The sequence below is a fragment of the Amaranthus tricolor genome, chromosome 11, assembly GCF_026212465.1.
Source record: "Amaranthus tricolor cultivar Red isolate AtriRed21 chromosome 11, ASM2621246v1, whole genome shotgun sequence".
Classification (NCBI taxonomy): Eukaryota; Viridiplantae; Streptophyta; class Magnoliopsida; order Caryophyllales; family Amaranthaceae; genus Amaranthus; species Amaranthus tricolor.
In genome coordinates this window covers 15,062,177-15,086,268 of record NC_080057.1, presented here as the reverse complement: position 1 = coordinate 15,086,268, position 24,092 = coordinate 15,062,177, and the positions used below count along the sequence as shown (strand labels likewise).

The following is a 24,092-nucleotide window of genomic DNA, read 5'->3' as shown; positions in this document are numbered from 1 at the left end:
TGGAGATTGCTTCAAGCCGTATAGCGATCTTTATAAGAGACACACATATTCCTCCTTAACTAATATCTCAAACCATTTGGATTATCTCATGTAGATCTCCTCCTCTAATTCACCGTGGAGAGATGTTGTTTTTGCATCTAATTGATGTAACTCCTTGTCCTCAATTGCCACCAAAGCAAGTTGGGCTCTAATTGAAAAATGCTTCACTACTTGAGAGAACACTATATTGAAGGAAATACCTTCAACTTGAGAATAACCTTTTGCAGCTACTCTAGCTTTATAAATACGGCCAACATCACAAGATAACCTTTCCTTCTTCTAGATGACGTCGATAACGTCCCACAACTCTTTTATCCTTAGGAACTTTCACAATAGACCAAGTATTATTTTTCTCAAAAGACTCATATCTTCCCTCATGGATCTAAGCCACTTACATGCATCCATCAAAGCCATAGCTTCCTTATGTGAGTCGGGATCATTTCCATTTTCTACCTCACTTGCAACTGTGAGAGCATAGGCCAAGTAATCACATTCCTCAATGTACCTCTTTTTTTGGCTTCATTTACCTCTTTAAACGCTACACATTATGAGATGATTAATGATTGGTTGATACATATCATTCACAACCCTAGTAACTTTCGAAGCTATTAGATGCTCCACCTCCTCACAAACATCATGTCTAAAACCTACCTTATTGGTGACAACAATATCCAAAGATCAAGAAACCATAGATGATTCATCAAATATAACATCTCTAAAATGTTATTATCCTTCTAGATTTCTCACACCATACCGTATAACTCTTAACACCAAACCCATAGCCAACAAAGTAATACGCACTTCCTAGATCTCGGTTTAAGTTTCCCCTCATCAACATGTATGTATGATGGACATCCAAAAATTTTCAGAATTGAATAATCAACAGAAGAAGAATACCATTCCTCATGATTGACACTTGTAGTCAAGTGTAGTGTGTGGAGAACGGTTGATCAAGTAGCACGCTGCAGAAACCGCTTCTGCCGAAAACTCTTGTCTAAGTTTCGCTTGATTCAACATAGATCTTGTTTTTTTCCAAGAATGTCTTGTTCATGCTGTTGAAAATTCTATTTTGTTGAGGCCTACATGCACATGTCCGATGCCTAACATTACCCTTATTGGAACAAAACTTAAGAAATCCTTCTTAACTAACTCAAGACCATTGTCGGTCATCAATGTGTTGATTTCATGCTCAATTATCTTCTCTATCATTGTCTTTTGATCCTTGAAAACACCCATTGCTTCATCCGTAGTCTTGATAAGGTAACACCAAACATACCTAAAGTAATCATCAATGAATGTAAGAGGATAATTGCACCCACCCAAAGATACTTTCCTTTATGTAAACCTCCTAGTGAATGTAATCCAATATACCTTTGGTATTATGGACATTAGGCTTGAAACTAACACACTTATGTTTCCTAAATATACAATCCTCATAAAATGAGAATGTCCGAAGTCTCTTCCTACTAAACACACCCTTCTTTCTCAACACATTCATTCCCCATTCACTCATATGGCTGATAGGAAATTTTATTTTAACAGCAAACGCACAATGTACGTGTAGCTGGGGGTCGAACAAAAGGAAACAACTTAATCAATTTGTTCAATTTATAATCACGAGATACAAGACGTACAAGAAAATATAATTGATATAGAATCTAATACTACTATGACGAATAATTAAATTGCGTAAATAAAATGAATAAATAAATCAAGAACGATAAATTCATGTGAATATAATAATAAAGAAAGTCTAAAATGTTGGGAATCACCTAATTCTAGCATGAAAATTAATTATTCTCCTAATTATATGAAATTAAATATTTAATATGATTAAAAGCGATCTAATTAGTATTAAGCTTGTGCTCTATTAATCAATATCTTTTTAAGACCTTCTAATGAAAAGCGATCTAATTATTTATTTAACCTAAATATACGTCAATTCTATACTAATCCTAATCTCAATATTTTGCTCTATTTAAAAGGTTAATAGAGATATTTAAACTAAGGTTCATTAAACATAGGTTCAACAATAAATTCAAATTCCAGACAACTAATTGAATAAAATCATTCCATACAATAAATTATGATCGATCCTTCAATCTCAGAAAGAAAATCTACGCACAAGACATAGTAATCCATATGAAATCAACAATAAGTAAAGCCCTATTATGATAATAAACATGATAGAAATAAAAAATAAAAGACATTTAAATAAATAATTGAAGAACAAGATAAAGAAACTTGCAAATTGAATGGCAAATAAACCATGAATTAGATGAGATAATTGAAAGTAGCAAAGCAAAATATTAAAAACTGAGTTAATAAACTAAGAACTGAAAACTAGAAAACTAGAGCATTAGGGCATCTAGGGCATTATAAGCACAAAAACTAAAATTAAAAAATGCCTATTTATACTTTAAGGTTACTTGGGAAACAATCCTCCCCAAAGTAACTAAATTTAACCTAACAAGCTTAATTAAATAAAGGTAAATTAAATAATATAATAGAACAATACTAAAAAAGCACGTGCGGATGCTCCAGTAACCCGGCGACGAGTCGTAGCTTTTATGCGATGACTCGTTTTTTTGCTACTGACTGGTGAACTTTAAACAACCGTCATTTCTTGCTTGGTTGTCGTCACTAAAACCATATGAACTATGCTTAAAACAATCAAAATCGCTCAAAATCAATATGAATAACCAAAATGAGTAAAGTAGCATAAATCTTCAAAATAAACACGAACTTACTAACATTGACCATCTCTAAGGAGTATAAAATGATAAATAAGTGCAAATCATTGCTCTTATCAATGGCCAAGGCTCGTGTGCCATACTTTGGTATCAAGCTTTGACATAGTAAAAGTGGTAATGTTAGCTGATCTGGTGTACCTCTCAACAAGATCATCTAGCCTTTTGTGATCTTCATGATACCACCTTCACAAGAACATCTACTCCCCCAAAGCATCCAATGCACCTAAAGAAATAAGATTCTTTTTCATCCTCGGAATATATCTTACATCACCAAAGTCCTACACATTCCATCATGCTTCTTGATAAGAACATTACTAATGCCGACCACCTTGCAAGTATCATCATTACCCAAGGTTACATTTCTTTATTTTCATAGGCAAAAAAGAAATCTCTATTAGGAGTCATGTGAAAAAAAGGAATCAAGAATCCTTTCATCCACTCACGCATGTGTTACCACCAAGACTCCCCCATCATAAATATCATTCACATAGCTCGCATCTCCGAATGTAGAGTCTTTTGAGCCACTCTTTCATTTCCAAGAATATTTCTTTATATGCCCCATCAACTTGCAATAATGACATGTTTTACCCTTGTTGGAAGTATTGGACTTTAAACTACTCTAATTCTTAGCAACACCACAAAGAACTACAATCATTCATTCTTCCTCTTACAAACAAACCTTCATTAGGCTTCTGAGTCAATTGTTTTTCTTTGAGATCTTTTTGAATCAAAGTGTTCCTTACATCAACTAAGATTCTCTTTACTACATGACAATGTCTCACGAAAAATCTTATAAAAGGATGGTAAAGAACATAACAAGAAAATAGCTAAATACTCATTATTAACAACAACATCAATATTTTACAAGTGCATGACAATAGTGCAAATAATCCAAATGAGAATTAAGAGAGTTTTCTCTTTTAGGCGAAGATCATAGAGCAACCTGTTAGTCACACTCTTTGCCATGTATATGGATTCAAATTTATCCCATATAGTTGTTATAGTGTTCTCATTCACAACTACCCTAGCACTTCATTGGAAAGACACAATTGTATTGCACTTAGTTCCTTTGCCTCGATTTCCTTCCATTTTATCATGCTCATTCCTTTGAGCATTTTATCAACTCCATCCAATGCTTTTTGCACATCATGTTGAACAAGAATAGCCTTCATCTTGACTTGTCATAAACCAAAATTTTGTTTACTGCCAAACTTCTCAACGTCCAACTTTATTGAAGCCATTTTGAACCAAAATACCAACCAAGAAACTACAATTAATCACCAAGAAACCACAATTAATCACCAACAAACGCTTGCTCTGATACCAATTGATGTAATTAAGCCCTACACTACCTAGGATCAATGATACCAACTGATAGCATTTTCTCACTATTTCTTCCTCACAGTCTGTCGTTTCCATATTTTGCTATTTTCCTAGTTTGTCCATTTTGTCGACCAAGGGACATTTATTTAGGTTGCCATTTCCACTAACCACTAGTCCACAACAAGGACACATCCTCTCTTTCTTTATTCTTCTACAACATCATCGTGACTTTTTAAACTTACATACAATGTTATGGGCTATGGATAATCTATTCCCCTCATTTGATATCGTACCACTCATGTACAATTCACAACTAAAAAACTTGATAAAGACTTATCTATAAATTAAATTAGTAAATAATTAATAGTTAGCTTCATAAAATAAAACCAAACATTTAGAATTCAAATAACACATTTATTAGGCCATTTAAACTTATAAAAGTCATGTATGATATTTTATTATTTTGTATAGGCATTTTATCAATAAATAAAATAAAATCGGTTTAAAACTTTTTGAGTCCGAATAAAATAATATAAAATTTCTATGATGTTCCAGGAACTATTTTAAGGGTTATAAAATTTTACATAACCATTAAAAATCACATAGGGTATTTTTAATAATTAATGTCGTTTTTTTATCGATAAAAAAAAGAATTTATTTAAGTCCATAAATGGTCACGAAAATCCATATAAATTTTATAGCATGTATCTACTATTTATATAAGTTTCTCATAGAATTTTCATGTCCAAAATATAACATTTAGTATTTATTTTACATTTTACTGTTTTGTAGCTTAGCGATTATTAATAACCGAATAAAACTTATTAAGGTCCTTAATCGTCAACAAAATCTTCTCAAAATTTTACCAATATTAGTTACTGTTCATATGAGTATGTGATAAAAATTTCAAGTTCAAATGTCTTTATTTGGTAATTATTTTATATTTTACTATTTTATATTTACCGATAAACAATTTAATGATTACTCAAAAATCATAAAAAATTCCAAACTAACTATATTCTAGCCAAATCTTGTTGGAGACATTATAATATGATGTTATTAATTATTTTTGATGGTCAATAGTTTTTCTAATACCATGTTTCATAATAAGAGTATTTAACACTTTAAAATCCATTAAAATATCATTTTAACGAATAAATTTCAACAAAAACATCCAAGAGATTTTCTTCACATATAGCTACTGAAAATTACTTTTAAAATGCACTTCAAATATTTTCCAAGTCCATATAACCATTTCCATCACACTTACTTTCATAAAGTAGTGTTGATCATGCCTTTAAACATACAACAATTCATAAAATCAACATTCATGATGGCCACGATAATAATACATGTAATAAATCATTCCATATTAAAAATTATCATTTTGATATCATTTTTCAAGATTTAATAACTTCCCTTTGGAAATTTTTATTTCAAAAAAAAACAAGTTTGTACAAAACTTTCCCAACTTGTTCTTAAATCCTTTAAAAATCACTCCATGTGACATACCTCGATTCTTAGCTCCAAAAGTACTCCTCAACCATTGTTACAATTTCTCAATAACTAAGATCCAACTCCTTTGCCTTTGATATTTTGTTAATTTGGAGATTGATTAGTGTTGAGCAACACTTGTTGAACAAGTCCCACAACTTGAGAGTTTTTGGTCTATTCTTAGTGGATTTCTTCAAGTTTGGTGTCTATGGAATGTTCTTGAAATGAATTGGAATATTTGAGTTTATAAACATAAATTTTCAGAAGTTTTAGATGTGTTTTTGAAGAAGATTTGATGAGAAAGAATATATTTGAAACTTTGTAGGATTCTAGTGTATTTTCTTGAATGAATATAGGAGCAATGTATTTGTGTTTATGGCTGGATGAAATTGCATATTATGGGCTATTTTTACTTCTTATTTTAGCCTTTGCATGCTTGTAATGACGCACAATTTAGATTAGAACAAAAGAGAATTTTGGGTAGAGTGTTTAGCTTTAGTATGTAAGTTTATAAAGGGTTAAAAAGGGGTTTTGGGACAACAATATGTGGCAGATCGTTGGGGTTGTTTGGAGGTGGATTTTGTCCTTCAATTAATTTATTATGGTGTAGGAAAGATTTATCTAAGATAGTTTAAAGTTTGGGTAAAAATTGTTGTACATGTTACAAGTTATGTAACTTGTATTTCATGTTTGAAAATCACTTGTATATGTGTATAAAATATTTAATTTATTCTCAACATGGGTAAATAAAGTTTTCGAATTAGTATTATAATTTTTCCAAATTGTTGTGGGTAATTGCTCAACTTTAAATTTTACCTCCAAAGTTTACATTACTTCTTACTATTCATAACCACATTACAAATTAACAAATTTCTAATCATCGTAAAAAATTTTCAAATTACTACCATCAATAATTTAAAAAAATTTAGACATCAAATTCGTGATTAAAATAAGATTAAATTCTTCCACTGTTTCATTCAGTACCTTTTCCAAGATTTAATCATAATATATTTTCAAGTGTATTACTATGATAACATCATAAGCATTTTACATATTATGATTACATTTAGAAAAAAATTGCTAATGCTTAAGCCTTAATATATAATTATCATGCATATCCAAGAAGTAGTAAAAGGTTCTAAATGAGGATTTTACTAAATTTTATCAAATATCCTATATGTTATAAATCCAAACAATCTGTAAAAACAAAAGTGAACCCCAACTGTGCATAGCACGTATAATCCTAATTACAATAGAATCGATAAGAACCATTAAAATTGTATAATATATACGCCATGTTATATTTCTTGACCTATTTGATATTTTCATATTGGAATAAACACATTTTCACATATTCTTTTGACCTTTCTTCGTCATTTTATGCAAATCTTCTCCGTTATTTCATTTTTTCAATATCTACTCATATTTTTAAGTCATTATTCTCAATTGCACTTGTCATGGTTCTCATTAGGCATGGCCACGGTCCGGGTTGGTCCGGTTCCGTTCCTTGGCGGTTCATGAGGCGGTTCCGGCGGTTCCAACTCACGGGACGGGCGGGTCGGACCATCGGTTCCATTTTAATTTTTTCTTTAAATTTTTGTATAATAAAAAAATACTATAATATCGCGGACGTACCTTTGATGATTACTTGATTATTAGCGAAATTCATTGCATGTCAAGTTGTCATCGTTATTGAAATATTTACTAAAAAGAATGGAAAAAAATAAATTAATAAGAAACGAATCAATGATAATGTCGATAAAGATGATTAATAAAAAAAGAGGGAGAAAATGGACTTGAACCTAGTACCCAAATGAATACTAAGCTGCCTACGTATCCCGAAGGAATCAAAGCCCACGTAGTTCTTTGTCATACCTTTTATTTATAGTTGTTGAGTGTTGATTCATCGTTGTCGCTTGTCGGATTGATCCTATTCGTCTTCGTCATCATCATGTGGTTGATTAGATGCTTCCGCTGACTCTCCTCCTGACGATGATGTAGTTGTATCCATCATCATCCATGGATCATCATCGTCGTCTTGATCATCATCGTTCCTTAGTCCTTGTGTTCGAATCTCAGCTTGATCCCAATCTTTCTTGCAAACACATATTTGAATACTATGTGGAGCAAGACGAGATCGCTTTTCATCCAAAACTCTTCTACCTGCACTAAAAGCAGACTCCGACGCAATAGTTGACGCGGGAATTGCAAGGACATCCTTTGCAATTCTCGATAAAATGGGAAATTTAACAGATTTTTCTTTCCACCACTCCAAAATATTATAGACACTTGGGTCTATTTCAAAGTGGTGTTTAAGATAACTATCTAGTTCTAAATATGTGGTCGAGGAAGAAGAAGATCCTACAAAACTATCATCTTGAGTCATTATGTTAGCTATTACTGAATTATAGAAAGTGGGACGAGCCGAAACGCTAGCACGCCTAGACATATCGCGTTTCGGGTTATATACACTAGCGTAAAAATCATACAGTTCAGCTAAATATTTTTTACATGTTCCTACATAATATTGTACATCAGAAGACGGGCGATCTAACGATTGATAATAAAATCCTATTACTTTAGTTAGGACCTCAGTTTTAAAACGTGGGTCCAAAATGGTTGCGATTCCATAAATATAAGAAAAATCGGTAAAATATGATTTCCATTTTTCCATCATATCTGCAAGAATCGGCCTTAATTGTGGGTTAGTATCTTCATGTGTATGTTTAAGTAGATGATAAAAAATAGTAATACATTCACTTATTACTAAGTGAACGTTCGGTTCATAAACATAAGAAAAAATCTTAGTCGCGTGGTCATACGCTTCTAATATGTTATGTACACCTATTGCTAATTCCCAAGTTTCATCAGCTATGAAACTATCTGTATACTCACTATATATTTGTGTTATTACTGGGCCATAAGCAATCGCCTTTCTTAATAAATCGTTGGTTGAGCCCCAACGTGTAGGAGTATCTAATGACCAATACACTTTTTTAAGTTGGTATTGGTCACATAATTGTTTATATCTTCTTTTTATCTTTCCGATCCTAAGCCATTTCACTATATCCCTAATTGGTTCTAATAATTCACTTAATTGTTTTATGCCTACTTGACAAGATAAGTTAACTATATGCGCACAACAACGTATGTGTAATAAGCTACCCCCAAGGATTAAACTAAAGGCAGGTTCGTTAAACAAAAGTTCTATACATTTAATGTTTGCGGTTGCATTATCAGTTGAACAACAAAATATTTTATCTAATAAGTTCCATTCTCTACATATCTCTACTAATCTATATTTTATGTTTTCACCGGTATGTCTTTCTGGCATTATCTCAAAAGAAATTATTCTTTTTTGAATAATCCAATTTCAATCTATCCAGTGTGCTGTTACACACATATAAGGTTCTAAATGTGGGGGAGCAGACCAAATGTCAGTTGTTATGCTAACCCTACCATTAAACGATTTAAACATTTCAACTAATTCATAGCGCATTGATTCGTATAATTTAATTATGCGTCTTTTAAGAGTGCTCCTAGGGATTGCTCTATATTGTGGTTGCAATTGTTGTCTAGTGAGACGCTCGTATGCCCTACTTTCACCGTGGTTAAAAGGCAATTCATCACAAATTACATACCTAGAAAATTCATCAATCATGTCATTACGATTATATCTAAAAGGCATACCTGTGTTGGGAATGTCCCATTGTGTCTGTCGGCTTCCACTTGTGGTCCCGCTGCCGCTTGCTGCATGAGTTTCTTTTGTGATTCCACGCTTCTTTGCCAAATGTTTGTTAAAAGATCCCGTTCCACCACCTAACACGCATTCACAAAACACAATAAATAAATGTTTATAAAATATGAATATATAATGTATGAATGTATTATGTATGTATAAAAAACTTAAAAAGTATTTACCTCTGGTGAAACTGTATGAAACTAAGGGCTTTACTCCTTGACTTTCACAAATTTGACAAGTGCATAAGAAAATATCTGGATTCTCAGTTGGTTCTTTTGTGAAATACGACCACACATGTGAAACAGCTCTACCACTAGGAGGTGGCATTGCCGGAAAAGGTTGTCTTACTGGTTCATCTTCATCTAAATAAATAATTTAAAATTATAAAACTATAATTAAATAAATAAATAATTTAAAGTTTAATTAATTTGAAGAATAAAATTATAAAACTAACCGATAGTTTGGAAATTGACTCGTTTACCACGAGCTTGTCTTTGTTGTTGTTGTTCTCCTTGTTCTTCATGTGATCTTGTTGATGACTGTCGAGATATATGTATCCCAATTGGGGTCGTTGGTTCCTCTTCTTCATCAATTTGTATATCTCTTTCCACTTCTTCTGCATAATTATGTAACTCCGGGTCGTACCCTTCCGGATAATTATGTTTATAATTATAATTACTAATGGAGGGTGTTGTTGATACCGACGGAGTAGAAGTGGCCTTTCTTTTGGAGGAACTGGAACCTCCTAATGATTTTGCCACTTTAGTAACTTTTTTTGTGGCTTTTTTCAAAAATGAAGACATGATTGATAATATTGAAGTAATAATAGAAATATAGAATTAAGAAATAAATAAATAATTAATTATGTAACTAACTAAATTAAGAAATAATTAGAAGACTAATTATGTAATTAAGATAATAATTGCGTAATTAAAGAATTAAGTAGAGAGAGTAAGTAGAGAGAGTAGGAGAAGAGATGAGTTGTGAATGAAAATGATTGAAAGTGATGAGTATATATAGAGTATATCCCAACGGCTATAAACGGTAACAAACGGCTAGTTTTTTGGCGAACCGGTTCCATGGAACCGGTGGGCCGGTTCAACCGGACCGGTCCCGGTTCCGGTTCCAGAACCGGTTCCATGGAACCGTTGGACCGGTTCTCCCGGACCGGTTCCGGTTCCAAACCGCAGGTTTTTTTACCCGGTTCACGACGGTTTTTTCCGGCGGTTTCACGGTTCCGGCAATTTTTTTCCGGCGGTTTCACGGTTTCGCGGTTCGGGGCGGTTCGGAACCTGTCGCAAACTGTTCCGGTTCCGGATCCGGTTCCAAGCGGTTCGGGACCGGTTCAGTTCCGGGTAACCCGCCTCGTGGCCATGCCTAGTTCTCATCATTTTTTTATTTCTGATTGTAAAAGTGGCATTTTTTAATTTATTTTCTAATTTCTTTGTGATGTTTGGTTTGATTTTGATTTGTCGACTTTTGTCCTTATTTGTTAGTGTTTTATTTTGATTTTGATTGAAATTAAAAGTTTCATTTTTATTTCTTATTGTTATAATTTATGTCTGTAGAAAGATATGAAATACTTTTATTATATTTTTGCATTCCCATTTTATTTGTAGTGTATTACACCTAATATTTATATACATTCTTGTAAGCTTAATTAACAAAAATAACATAGATAATTAAGGGAAGGAAACTATGTTTAGCTAATGGCCTACAATTACTCCTAAAATAATTCCCCATAATAATCAGTGAATATATGGAATATATTTCATATATTCCATATCTCCAACACTCCCCCTCAAGTGGGAGCGTGAAGATCTCGAACGCCAAACTTGGATAGCAGAAAGGTGAATTGAGGAACATTTAATGCTTTTGTGAAAATATCTGCCAATTGTAAGTTCGTACGAACGTGTGAAGTAGCGAGGACACCAGATATAAGTAACTCACGGACAAAATGACAATCAATCTCAATATGTTTAGTACGCTCATGAAATACTGGATTAGAAGAAATATGAAGGGCAGCCTGATTATCACAAAATAGTCGAACGGGTTGATTATGAAAGATACCAAGGGATGCCAAAATATTTTTCAACCATTTGATTTCAGCGCAAACGAAAGCCATTGCCCGATATTCGGCTTCAGCAGAAGACCGAGACACTGTTGTCTGCTTCTTAGTCTTCCAAGAAATGGGCGAAGACCCAAGCAAGATTAAATAACCAGAAATTGAGCGTCTAGTTAAAGGACAACTACCCCAGTCAGAATCACAATAAGCATATAATTGGAGGTCACTATCTGCACGGAGAAATAAACCTTGGCCGGGATGACCCTTAAGATAGCGTAATACTCTTATTGCAGCATCAAAATGATCTTGACGAGGAGCCTGCATAAATTGCGATAATATATGAACAGAATATGAAATATCTGGGCGAGTAATAGTAAGATAAATAAGACGACGACCTATAATATGACGATATTGTGCAGGGTCAGAATAGAGAGGACTTTCTGAATATGCCAAACGATGATTCTGAGGTAGTGGAGTGTCCACAGGTTTACACCCGACAAGACCACATTCTTTTAAAATATCAAGTGTGTACTTATGTTGGCACAAGAGGATACCGGCAGGTGAACGAGCACATTCGATACCAAGAAAATACTTGAGAGGTCCCATGTCTTTGAGTTGGAAACAAGTATCTAAATATTTCTTGAAAGAAGAGCACAAAACAGTATTATTACCGGCAACCAATATATCATCGACATAAACAAGAAGAGATAAGATGTCTTGCCCTTTCCGATAAGTGAATAAAGTATGATCTGCATGAGATTGTTGGAAACCATAAAGACGAAGGGCAGTAGATAATTTAGCAAACCAATTACGAGGTGATTGACGTAAACCATAAAGAGATTTTCGCAAACGGCAAACTTTGGTGGAAGAAGAAGAAGAGAAACCTGGAGGTAACTTCATATATACCTCCTCATGCAGATCGCCGTGTAAGAATGCGTTGTTGACATCAATTTGATGAATTTCCCAATGTTTAACTGCAGCAACAGCCAGAAATATGCGAACACTAACCATTTTAGCTATAGGAGCAAAAGTGTCCGTGAAATCCTGTCCCTCTTTTTGATGGTTCCCCAAAACAACAAGACGGGCCTTATGGCGTTCAATGGTGCCATCATAACGATATTTTGATTTATATACCCATTTACAACCTATGGGTCTTTTGCCGGGCGGAAGTTCAGTGATATCCCAAGTATGATTTTTCTCCAAGGCATGAATTTCTGTTTGCATGGCACGACGCCATCGGGCCTCCTTAACTGCTTCTTTATAGTTTGGAGGCTCAACATTAGTAGTAACAGTCGAAAGAAAATGACAATGTGCAGAAGTTAAATTATTGTATGTGACATAATTAGCTATAGGATAGCGCATACCTGAGGAAACCGAAGAAGAGTGAGTAGGCGAAATGGGGTTAGTTGCATGAGCCGAGTGACAAATATAATCTGATAAATAAGATGGAGGTCGTCGATCCCGAATAGAACGACTGACTTCGTTGCTGCTGTGTGTAGGTCCAGGCTGTAGCGTACATTCAGCAGAAGAAATATCCATTGGAGGAGACAAATCAGTAGTAGATTGTTGCTGAGAAGCAGTACTCCCCCTTTCGTTGATATGAGGAGGCAATGATAAAATTGCAGGGGGTTTTGGGAGACCAAAATCCCAATCCACCATAAGAGAGTTCGAATCAGGAGAGGATGTGGATGATTTACTAGTGTCGGAGTAAGGAAAAATATTTTCATGGAACCGAACATCTCTTGAAACAAAAATTTCATGATTGTCAAGATCATACACCTTCCACCCTTTTTTACCAAATGGGTACCCAAGAAACACACATCTACGACTCCTAGAAGAAAATTTATCTTTATGACGCATCTTATTATGAGCGTAGCATAGACACCCAAAAACCCGTAACAAGTCATTTGATGGAGGGACGCCGTATAAATACTCATATGGGGTTTTTCCATTTAGAATTTTTGTAGGTGTCCTATTAATTAAAAAAGCAGCAGTATGGGTACATTCTCCCCAAAACTCAATCGGTAAAGATGCTTGGAAACGTAAAGCTCTAGCAACTTCTAAAATATGACGGTGTTTCCGTTCGACTCGACCGTTTTGTTGAGGTGTATGGACACAAGAAGTTTGTAATAAAATACCATTCTCGTCAAAAAAAACGTGCAAGGGATGTGAACTCCGTTCCATTGTCTGAACGAACAATTTTCACATTTTTATTGTATTGTGTTTTAATCATAGCAAAAAAACTACGCATAAAACTTGGAACTTCACTTTTTTCTTTCAATAAATAAATCCAACTAGCACGTGAATAATCATCTAGAATAGTCAAAAAATAATGAGAGCCAGTAAAAGATGCTTTCGTATAAGGACCCCACAAATCACAATGTATTAAACCAAACAAGTCCGATGCTTTATTATTACTTAGAGGAAAAACAGTACGTGTTTGTTTTGCACGATAGCAAACATCACAAGAATCCAAAACATTTTTTAGTGCACGAAATTGAGAAGCTGGTAAAATAGAAGACATAATCTGACTTGAAGGATGCCCAAGGCGTTGATGAATCAAAAAGGCCGTGTCCACAGTAGCTGCACCGGAGAAAACTTGTGTCACTGGCTTGAAGAAGTAAACCCCATTTCGAAACTCACCCAGTCCAATCGGCGTCCTCGTAATGCGGTCCTGAACAATACACAACTTATCAGTAAAAGTCACAATGCAATTGGAATCAGAAATAATTTCCCAACTGAAATCAAATTGCATTTGATGTTAGGAACATAAAGGACATTATCAAGAGTTAAGCTGGAGGACAAACGAACACTTCCTTGTTTAGTGGCAGAAGCATGTACACCGTCAGGAAGACTAACAGGTAGAGGAGGCACCGCAGTAATGTTAAATAAATGAGATAAAGTACCAGTCATGTGATGGGAAGCACCACTATCAATAAGCCAAACACCAAAATCAGAAATATGCTTACCACTCAATGTGTCATTAGCAGGTGAAGTATCAATAAGAGTTAAAAGCCGCTGCACTTGATCAGAAGTTAAACCCGGAACTGAAATTGAAGAAGATGCACCAGGAGAAGAAAAAGAAGGTGCGGAAGCAGCATGGGCAACGACTGGAACATTGGTTGGAGAAGCTGAAACACGGCCTGCAGTGCCGCGACCACGACCTCGAGACTGTCTTCCCTTACCACGACCACGAGAGCCGCCAGCAGAGTATCCTAAACGTGCATAACAGTGATCATAATCATGGTAAGCTTTGCCGCAATATGTACAGCTTAAAGGACCACTATGAGGGCTATTGGAAGGCGTAAAACGAGGCTGAGAAGCACTGGAATGAGATGCATTGACAGCAAAACTAAGAGCTTCGGTTTTATCATCACGATCACGCACAATATGTAAATGTCGTTCCTCTAGAGCGACTAAAGAAAAAACTTTGTTCAAAACAGGAACGGGTTCCATCCCCAAAATTTGAGTGCGAAGAGCACCATACTGGCTATCATCAAGGCCCAAAAGAAAATCGTGAGTGCGAGAAATGTCAAAATAGGCACGAATTTTAGGAGCAGCCGAGCACGTGCACCCGCAAGTAAGATCTTCAGCCCCATATAATGCATCCCACAGTGATTTGAATTTGTTATAGTATGAGACTACCGTCATTCCTTTTTGACGAAGAGTATGATATTCAGTTTTAAGTTGATGAATGCGAGGGCCGTTAATAACAGCATATCGTTTCTTCAAATCATTCCACATTTCAAATGCAATTTTATGTCCAGCAACACTGGGTTGTATAGAGATATCAATAGAATTAAACATCCAACCACATATTGTAGAATTATTAGCACCCCAAGCAATATATTCAGGACTTTGTGAATCAGTAGGTTTAGAAATATCACCATTAATGAAACCTTGTTTGTGTTTTCCTTCTAGGGCATTAAGAATGGCTTTGGACCAAACATCATAATTATCACCAGTTAAAACATACTTGGTCAGAGGCATACCTGGACCTTCAGAAGGATGGAGAAAATAGACAGAGGATGTGTCATGAATCAACAGCGGCATCTTCGTATGAGGCTCGTCACCCATGGAGAAAAACCAGGTAGAAGAAATGGGGAAATCAGTGATGGCGCCGATTGGAAGGAAAAGGGGAAATGGGAGGCGGTTTTTGTTTAGAAAAAAAAAATTGGATTTAAACCTAAATTGAGAAGAAAAGTGGTACTGGGAGAAGGAAATTGGGGAAACAAGTAATTGGGGAAATGGGAAGCTGTGTTTTTTTTTTTTTTTTTTTTAGTTAAAAAAATTGGATCTTAACCTATACTGATACCATGTAGAAAGATATGAAATACTTTCATTATATTTTTGCATTCCCATTTTATTTGTAGTGTATTACACCTAATATTTATATACATTCTTGTAAGCTTAATTAACAAAAATAACATAGATAATTAAGGGAAGGAAACTATGTTTAGCTAATGGCCTACAATTACTCCTAAAATAATTCCCCATAATAATCAGTGAATATATGGAATATATTTCATATATTCCATATCTCCAATAATGTCATTCATTATATCCTTTCACTAGCCAATTCATCATTATCAACTATGTTTGGAGTTTTTTTTTTTTTCTGATTTTGATCGCTTATTATTTTGATTTCAATTCAAACTTCATCCTCAGATTTTATTTCATTTTATGTTATATTAATTTTACTTTATCTATGTTTACATAAATAAGTTATTAGTTGGATATTAGAACTGATACCTTATTGGTTTTTGTAATGCACTTAAAAGATCTAAAGTACTATAAAGAAAAATTATTTCGTGGTTTAAATTAATTTGTACACTCTATTTGTTTAGGTTTGTGTAGAATCAAAGTCAATTTGATTTTTTTTAAATGATATTTAATTAAAAGTAAAAACTACTTTTTGTGTTCTTTTTGATTTGCATCAAAGAGAAATTAGTTTATTTTTAAAAAAGTAGTAATAAATAAAGAGAGAGAATGAATTATTTAAATGAAATTAAAAGTGAGTTAAAATGTATAAATAAGATTAAAAGAAAATGGTGGGCCATTATTCAAAATTAGAAACGATATAAATTAAGTGAGATGGACAAAACCGAAGAATGGTACAAATTCAATGGGAAGGAGGGAGTATATATTTTATGAATCATTGCAAACGATTTGATAAAAATGAATGTAAGTGTTTGTTTTTTACATTTAAACGTGTGGAGTATTTTTTTTTAGGGGAGGAGTTGTTGTTAATGGAGATCATGTTGAAGGTAATGCGGTAAGGATGTTGAAATATGTGGGAGAGTTTTTAAAAAATTTACATTTATTTTTAAATTTAATAAAAAAACAAATTTAGCTTGATTAGTGTAAATTTTTTTTTCTTACGTGGCACATGCTAACCTTCTCCAATAAATAGCAAGTTATTGTATCTTTAGAAGAAAATTGATAGCAAATGTGAGATATTTTAAAAATAAACAAATCTTGGGAATTTAAAGTAAATATTCCAATTTATTTTTGAGCCAATGATGATTTGGTAAATAGTACTACAAAATCCTCAAAGAATTGTCGAACAACAAGAAAACACAAGAGAGAAAGTGTTACAACATAAGTTCATTTAATGTGGTTAATGAACCGGGAGGATTAAAGGAAGAAAAAGAGTTTGATTTTATTTTTTTGGCAAAATAACATGAATTTCACATGTAAAGAGTTATCTTGGTGTGCTTAAAAATACAATCCCTATAGCTACTGTTATTCAATATAAATATAAATACAAAAATGTGATTATTTTAGATAAATCACAAGTTAAATTATTTTAAGCAATTAACAATTTAATTAATTAATTAAATATACTAATAAAAAAATGACTAAGGACACGTGTCACATTCTAATTAAAAATTTTTCCGTCTATTTTCTATCAATGAAATCGAAATTTTTTATATTTGACTTCATATTTAAGGAAACAATTAACATATTAAAATATGTAATATTTGTTGATTAGCTATAAATATATGTAATCTATTGATACACTATATTTCCTTATGAAAATCTATAATTTTTTTTTATCCCAAGTTATAAAAAAATTTAAAACTTGATTTTATAAATCGTTATCAAAACTGAAGTGATCCAACAAAAAAAGACAAAAATAAAATATGAATTTTCTATTTTCATATACACAATCATAAGTCTTAAGCTCAAAAATTATATTATAATAGTATCTTATATTCAGTTTATATATTTTATAATTCATTTAAATTTTTAAATAATCAATCATACAGGATAAAAATGTACAATTTAAATTAAAATATAATATATTGATGGAAAATTTATAATCTTTCAATGATGGAATCATTAAAAGAAGAATGATTTTTTAATAATAAATAGAGTATTATATTGCATGTTAAAATTGCAGTAATTAAAATTTAATAGAAAACTATTGACATACATTACTTGACTTACTTGGATTTCTTCAATATACCCAACCATAATCAATTTTATAAATTTTTGATTGATTGATGGTAATTTTTGTGTATTTATTCACATATATGTTTAAATATAATTGTATAACAAATTATTTTTTCGTTTTAATAATTATATCATTATAACAAATACAAAGATTTAATGATTAAGTTTATATTCTACATGAATTAATATTATAAAATAATATTAATATAATCATATCAGTAAATATTTATAGTATCGTGTTTTATATGGGAATCTATCTAGTTTTCTTTAAAAAAAGACAATTTTAATTTTCAACCAACGAGGGGACAAGGAAGATAAACTTTGCACATTGAAATCTGAACCTTTAAATAACCAAATAAATAGTAATGAAATTTTTTTGAATAATCCAACATATTTTCAACTACCTGCTAATAATTTCACCTTTTGAAAATTTTGAAATAATCCAACTTTTGTTTTTATTTTGTTGCCAATAGATCCTTTAGAATATGACCTGCTATATCAAGTTAACTCTCGTTTTCTCCTTCTTTATAATAATCCAACCTATTTTCCATAACCTGTCAATAATTCTACCTTTTGAATTTTTTTTAATAATCCAACCTTTGTTTGCATTTTGGTGCCAATAGACCCTTCAAGAAGCTAAATACTCAATTTTTCTTTGCCACTAGTTTATAATAATCCAACATATCTAATCCATACATGTTAAATATCTTTTAATTTTTTTAACATTTTCTCTTTAATTATTATCAAAAAATCCACAATTTTAAAATACTCAATTTCGATTTGGCACTGATTAAAAGAGCTATTTTACTTTGAAGGGAAGTGAAAAACTTATGACTATTATTCATTTTTTATAATATTTTAACGTGTAAATTTAAACTTGATAAAGATAATATGTAACGTGTTGGGTGTGGTCAGTGGGTCGGGTCAAGCGAGTCGGATTTTTGAACACCCCTATTTGATGTTATATTTATGTAAAGACAATTACTATTTATGGAATGATCAACTTCATAACCTTGGGAAGTAATATCAATTTCATTTAGTTTCTTAAAGGGTCCATTAGCAACAAACAAAAAGTAAAAATTAGATTATCGAATAAAATTTTAAAGGTGAGATCATTGATAGATAATGGAAAATAGATTGGATTATTATAGAAAAGGAAAAAAAAAGAGATAATCTGATATAGTAGGTCATTTTTTTTAAAGGGTCTATTGACAATAAACTGAAAGTAAAAGTTGAATTATATTAAAAATTTTCAAAAGGTAAATTATTAATAGGTAATTAAAAATAAATTGAATCATTCCCAATAATTTTTTAACTAAATACTATCAACAGTATGTAAGACTATTTTTTAAAAACCTAATTAATTGAACTAAAAGGGATTCAAAGAATCTAATCACCCAAATATTTTTTTTTTCAAAAAAAAGGAAAAGGAAAAAAGAGCACATTGCCCGGGAAATATCTGAGCAATATTGCCCGTCGTCAGATCAAAGTTCTGAGCACACCACACGGTCAGCTCTTTATCTGTATCTCTCTCTAGATCAACGGGCAGTTCCCAAACTTCCACACTGCCCGTCTTTCTTTCTCTCTCCTCTATCAATTACTCATACTAGTACTACTAAGCCATAACAATAGTCTACTCTACTTGAAAAAGAGTGCTTTAAAAAGACTCTTTCCCTTATATCAATCCTACGCCATCCACCCATTTACTCGGGTTCAAACCACCAGAATACGGCCGTGATTTCTTTTGCTCTGGTGGGTTTTTACCATAAGGGGAAAAATGGGGCAGGGAATGAGTTGTGCATCTTCAAATAACCATGAAAATGGCATCTTTAAATTTGCTCAGTTGGGTGATTTAGATGCTCTTAAATCAGAGTTAAATGAAGACCCTGAACTTCTATATGAAGTTTCTATTTATGATCATAACTCTTTGCTTCATATTGCTGCTTCTAATGCCCAGATCCATGTGAGTTTTCATTCTTTTGTATTTTTTTGTTGTTGGGTATTTTGAAAATTTGTGATTCCTTTGTTGATGTTTTTGATTTTGAATGTGGATTGTTTTCCGGATGACTTTTTGATGGATTTTTTTTTTCTTTTTTTGTTGGGTGATTGGAAAATTTATGATTCTCTTCTTAAGGTTTTTCTGGAGTAATTTTTGATGGTTTTTTGGTGTTTTATTCAGGTTGTTTGTTGGCTATTGGAACAATCAGTTAATCTTGATGCATTAAACCGTTACAAGCAGGTTTGCTATCGTAAGAAAATACTTCATATGCTTTTTTTTTTTTTTTGAATCTTTTCATAGTTTATGGATTTGCTAATTTACTGAATTTTTGTTGAATGATTCAGACACCACTTATGTTAGCCGCAAAGCATGGGAAAATCTCGTGTGTGGAGAAGCTCCTTGATGCAGGAGCAAATGTAATTTAATCTTCAATTCTACATTTTCAATCCATTTTTTCTGTGTCTAGTGATTTTTTGTGATTATGATAAAATCAAAGTGAAAAATGAAATTTATAAGAATTTTTCTTGTAATTTGTTGGTTGAAATTTGAAAAAAATTGACTTAATTTATAAGAATTTGAGTTGTACTGATCTGAGAAATCAGAAATGTGATACTGATTTTAGAAATGTTGGAAATTACCAGATTTTGATGTTTGATTCATGGCGAGGAAGAACTTGCCTACATTATGCTGCCTATTTTGGTCATTCAGATTGTTTAAAAGCCATTCTTTCTACAGCTCGTAGATCACATGTAGCTTTGTCTTGGTAGGTTTTCCAACCCAATTCCAAACTTTGTTTGTTGAAGTTAGGTGGGATATTTGGCTGATCATGATATTGGCATGGATTTTCAGGGGATTTACGCGGTTTGTGAATATTATTGATGGAAAAGGTGCAACCCCATTGCACTTGGCGGCCTGTCATAGACAGCCGGAATGTGTTCATATTTTGCTAGACCATGGAGCTTTAGTATGTGCTTCCACCGGAAGATTTGGGTTAGTAGGGAGGGCTGTATTAGTTAGAACATTTGTTGAATTTCAGTCTTGTACAATTTCCATTTATTTGAAGTGGTTTGGAATTTGTTTAGTAGATATCCTGGAAGCACTCCCCTTCATTTGGCTGCACGAGGGGGATCGCTCAATTGTGTCCGTGAATTGCTAGCATGGGGCGCAGACCGGCTGCAAAGAGATGAATCTGGGTGAGGTTTCTGTTTGTTGTATGTACTTTTCATCTAAATGCTTGATAAAGATTAAAATGCTTGGCATTGTGTATTCGTTGTTTAATCTTGTTGTATCTAGTGCTAACTGCGAAAATCTTACACTATGTTTGGATAGAAAATTAGGAGAGAAAAGAAAGCAATGGAGGGGAAGGGAAACGAACGGGAGAGGAAGAGAGGGATAAGACTCTGTTGTTTATTTACAAAGGAAGAGGAGGGTAAAGAAATAAAATTTCATTTTCCTTCCATATCTTTTCTCTTATGGAGAGATTTTGATCTTAATAAAATTAAGAGACTTAGTCCCTCCAAACCCCTCCCCCTCCCTTTTTGCTATCCAAACAAGGGGATTTTCATCCTTTCAAATCCTTCCCCTTCTTTTCCTTCCATTTCCTTCAATCCAAACAAGGCCTTAAGCTCAGGCTTATTTGGGTGCGGGCAAAATGATATTTGCTATGCAGCTCTTATAGGGGGAATCTGCCTTACCGATAATGTAGTACATCCGGATTCTTTTTTCCGTTTCAGAAAATATTTGATTGGATTAGATATCTTCTATATTGGCATATTACATTTACTAAGCCTCGTCAGTGTATTTTTGAATCAGCCACTATTAGACCCTTGTGTTGATGGCCTTGTATTTTCAGGAGAATACCGTACATGGTAGCGTTAAAATATAAGCATGGGGCATGTGCTGCCTTGTTGAACCCTTCATCAGCAGAGCCTCTTGTGTGGCCTTCACCATTAAAGTTCATCAGCGAGCTTAATCCTGAGGCCAAAATTCTACTTGAACAGGCTCTAATGGAGGCCAATAGAGAGAGGGAAAAGACCATCTTGAAAGGAACTGACTTCTCAATTGCTTCTCCATCAGATTCGGATGGTGGGGTAGTCGACGATAGTTTGTCAGAGGTAAGCTACAGCTATAACTTGAATTGAAACTTGATAAAAATTACACATTGCTATGAATATGTGTAGTGTAAATGTCAATCAATGCGCGCATTACTTTCAGGCCAGTGATACCGAGTTATGCTGCATATGTTTCGATCAAGTCTGTACAATTGAAGTCCAAGACTGCGGGCATCGAATGTGTGCTCATTGTACCTTAGCCCTCTGTTGCCATAACAAGCCGAATCCAACAACTGCAAGCGTAAACCCACCCGTGTGCCCATTTTGTCGGAGCAATATTTCCCATTTAGTGGTTGCTACGCTTAGCACCAAATTCGATGATATTGATTTGAGTTCCACAAAGTTGAAGAAATCAAGGAGATCTTGGAACTTGAATGAGGGAAGTAGCAGTTTCAAGGGCCTATCATCGTTTGGGAAGATGAGTGCTAGGGGTTCCGGGAGAATCAGTGCGGATGAGCTGATTGATAAGCCCAATGAGTAGAGTTTCTAGCGTTTGAAGGTCCGAGCTTTTGAACAGGCGCTAAAGATCAGTCAGTCAGTCGGTCCTAGAATCAATTATATATCCAATATACATAAAATTTGGTACCACGAATGCATAAAAGAAAATGTAGATTTCGGGTAATAAGGGCAGAGGATGAGGGAAGAAGAGGTTTTCGATTAAGAAGTTGGGTTTGGTGAGTTTATTGAAATGGGGTTTATAATAAGTTGTAATATAATCTTTGTTTGCTTTAAGTTTCAATGAATTGCAAGTGAAAGGCATAATTCTTTTTTGGGAAGTTTAGTCTTAGATAGAAAGTATTCTTTGTTTACCTTTTAAGAGGAAGAATTATTCAATATTGTCATTGGGTAGACCCTATTGTAGGAGTCAAATACAATGTGGGGTGTTCCACCTACCTTCTAATCCATATCCCACTTCTCTCTTTGCATGGAATGAGGGTGGAGCATTGACAAGTCATGTACTACTAAATACGTATTAATCATTGGTGTAAAAGCCATCATACAATGTATATGAATGCTTTGAATTTCAGGTTTGCAATAATATAAGATGTTCAAGATCTCTTTTGAAGATCTGCTTATTTTGAGTTGTTAATTTATGATCAATAATATTGATTTGTTGGTACACTTGCACTCACGTTTGTCACATATTATTATTATTTTTATTATTGTTATTGTTATTATTTTTCATTTTCTGTCCCAAGGTGAGCATGTAACTCGAATTAAGGCTTTTCTAACAACACTAAAATAAGCCCCTGCCTGCTTTTTCATCATTTGGGGGGCAACGGGTTCATCATTGAGAGAAAAAGTGTTGGACCCACAAAGAATACGGAAGAGACTAAGAGCCCATTTAAAAGTCGCACCCGGAGTAGAAAGATCACAGTTAGCCAAGATTTTAGCTTGGAGCGAGCTGGTTTTAAGGTGAGAAGCAAGAAAAGCATAGTTAATAACATCACCTACCGAGAAATTATTATTATTATTATTATTATTATTATTATAAAAAGACATTCTAATAATCTTATATATTATTCATTCGCTCAAAATAATCTCAATTATGGAATAATAATCCATAATAATTTCAAGTGTGAATGTATTTTTTCAAAATAATTCAGTTATTGATCTTTCTATTGTAACGCACCTAGAGGTGTTCATTCGGGTGATCGGGTTCGTTTCGGGCGGGTATCGTTTAGTTCGGTTGAATTTCGGATGTGTTGCGACGGCTCACACTCGGGTCAGGTCGAGTCGGGTCGGTTAGTCACGATTGGGTTGAAGATCAGTTATTCGAGCTATCGGTTTTGCATCGGTTTAGTGTTGATTGAAGTTCAAATCGAGTGTCAATCGGTCTCGGGTTTTCATCGGTTAATATTGGTACAGTTTTACTAGGTACTGATCAGGTCTGGGTATTTCTTTCAAGTAGAATTCGTCTACGAGTTACTAATTACCATCGATCGAGTCAATATCACATTAAGTTGCTAGTCATTTTTTAATTGATGACAAGATTCTCTTTACTTAAGGAAAATAGTTAAAATGCAAATCAATTAGCGATTATTCATTTTTTACTTTTACTTGTTTGACTATAAATTAAAATTAAGGTTCTATCATTTTCATCAAA

The 24,092-nt window shown here is 33.4% G+C and overlaps 1 protein-coding gene across 3 annotated transcripts; it reads left to right on the top strand.

Moving 5' to 3' along the window:
• The first annotated feature begins 19,179 nt into the window (after window positions 1-19,179).
• On the top strand, window positions 19,180-23,061 carry LOC130826880 (putative E3 ubiquitin-protein ligase XBAT31). Of its 3 annotated transcripts, none has more exons than XM_057692494.1 (8): window positions 19,180-19,838; window positions 20,055-20,114; window positions 20,219-20,290; window positions 20,516-20,637; window positions 20,724-20,864; window positions 20,960-21,067; window positions 21,727-21,988; window positions 22,089-23,061. In XM_057692494.1, the coding sequence occupies exons 1-8, from the start codon at window positions 19,653-19,655 to the stop codon at window positions 22,464-22,466; spliced, it is 1,329 nt and encodes a 442-aa protein (XP_057548477.1). In that variant the 5' UTR covers window positions 19,180-19,652; the 3' UTR covers window positions 22,467-23,061. The 3 variants fall into 3 exon arrangements, with proteins under 3 accessions (XP_057548477.1, XP_057548476.1, XP_057548478.1); XM_057692493.1 differs by having other exon boundaries at window positions 20,957-21,067; XM_057692495.1 differs by having other exon boundaries at window positions 19,768-19,838; window positions 20,055-20,124; window positions 20,957-21,067.
• Window positions 23,062-24,092: the final 1,031 nt, after the last annotated feature.

What these genes read in the sequence shown, in the direction of transcription:
- LOC130826880 (XM_057692493.1), top strand. Translation starts at nt 19,653, where the DNA reads ATGGGGCAGGGAATGAGTTGTGCATCTTCAAATAACCATGAAAATGGC. An exon ending in CTTCTAATGCCCAGATCCAT is followed by an intron (nt 19,839 to 20,054) that starts GTGAGTTTTCAT and finishes TGTTTTATTCAG; the next exon opens with GTTGTTTGTTGGCTATTGGA. An exon ending in TCACATGTAGCTTTGTCTTG is followed by an intron (nt 20,638 to 20,723) that starts GTAGGTTTTCCA and finishes ATGGATTTTCAG; the next exon opens with GGGATTTACGCGGTTTGTGA.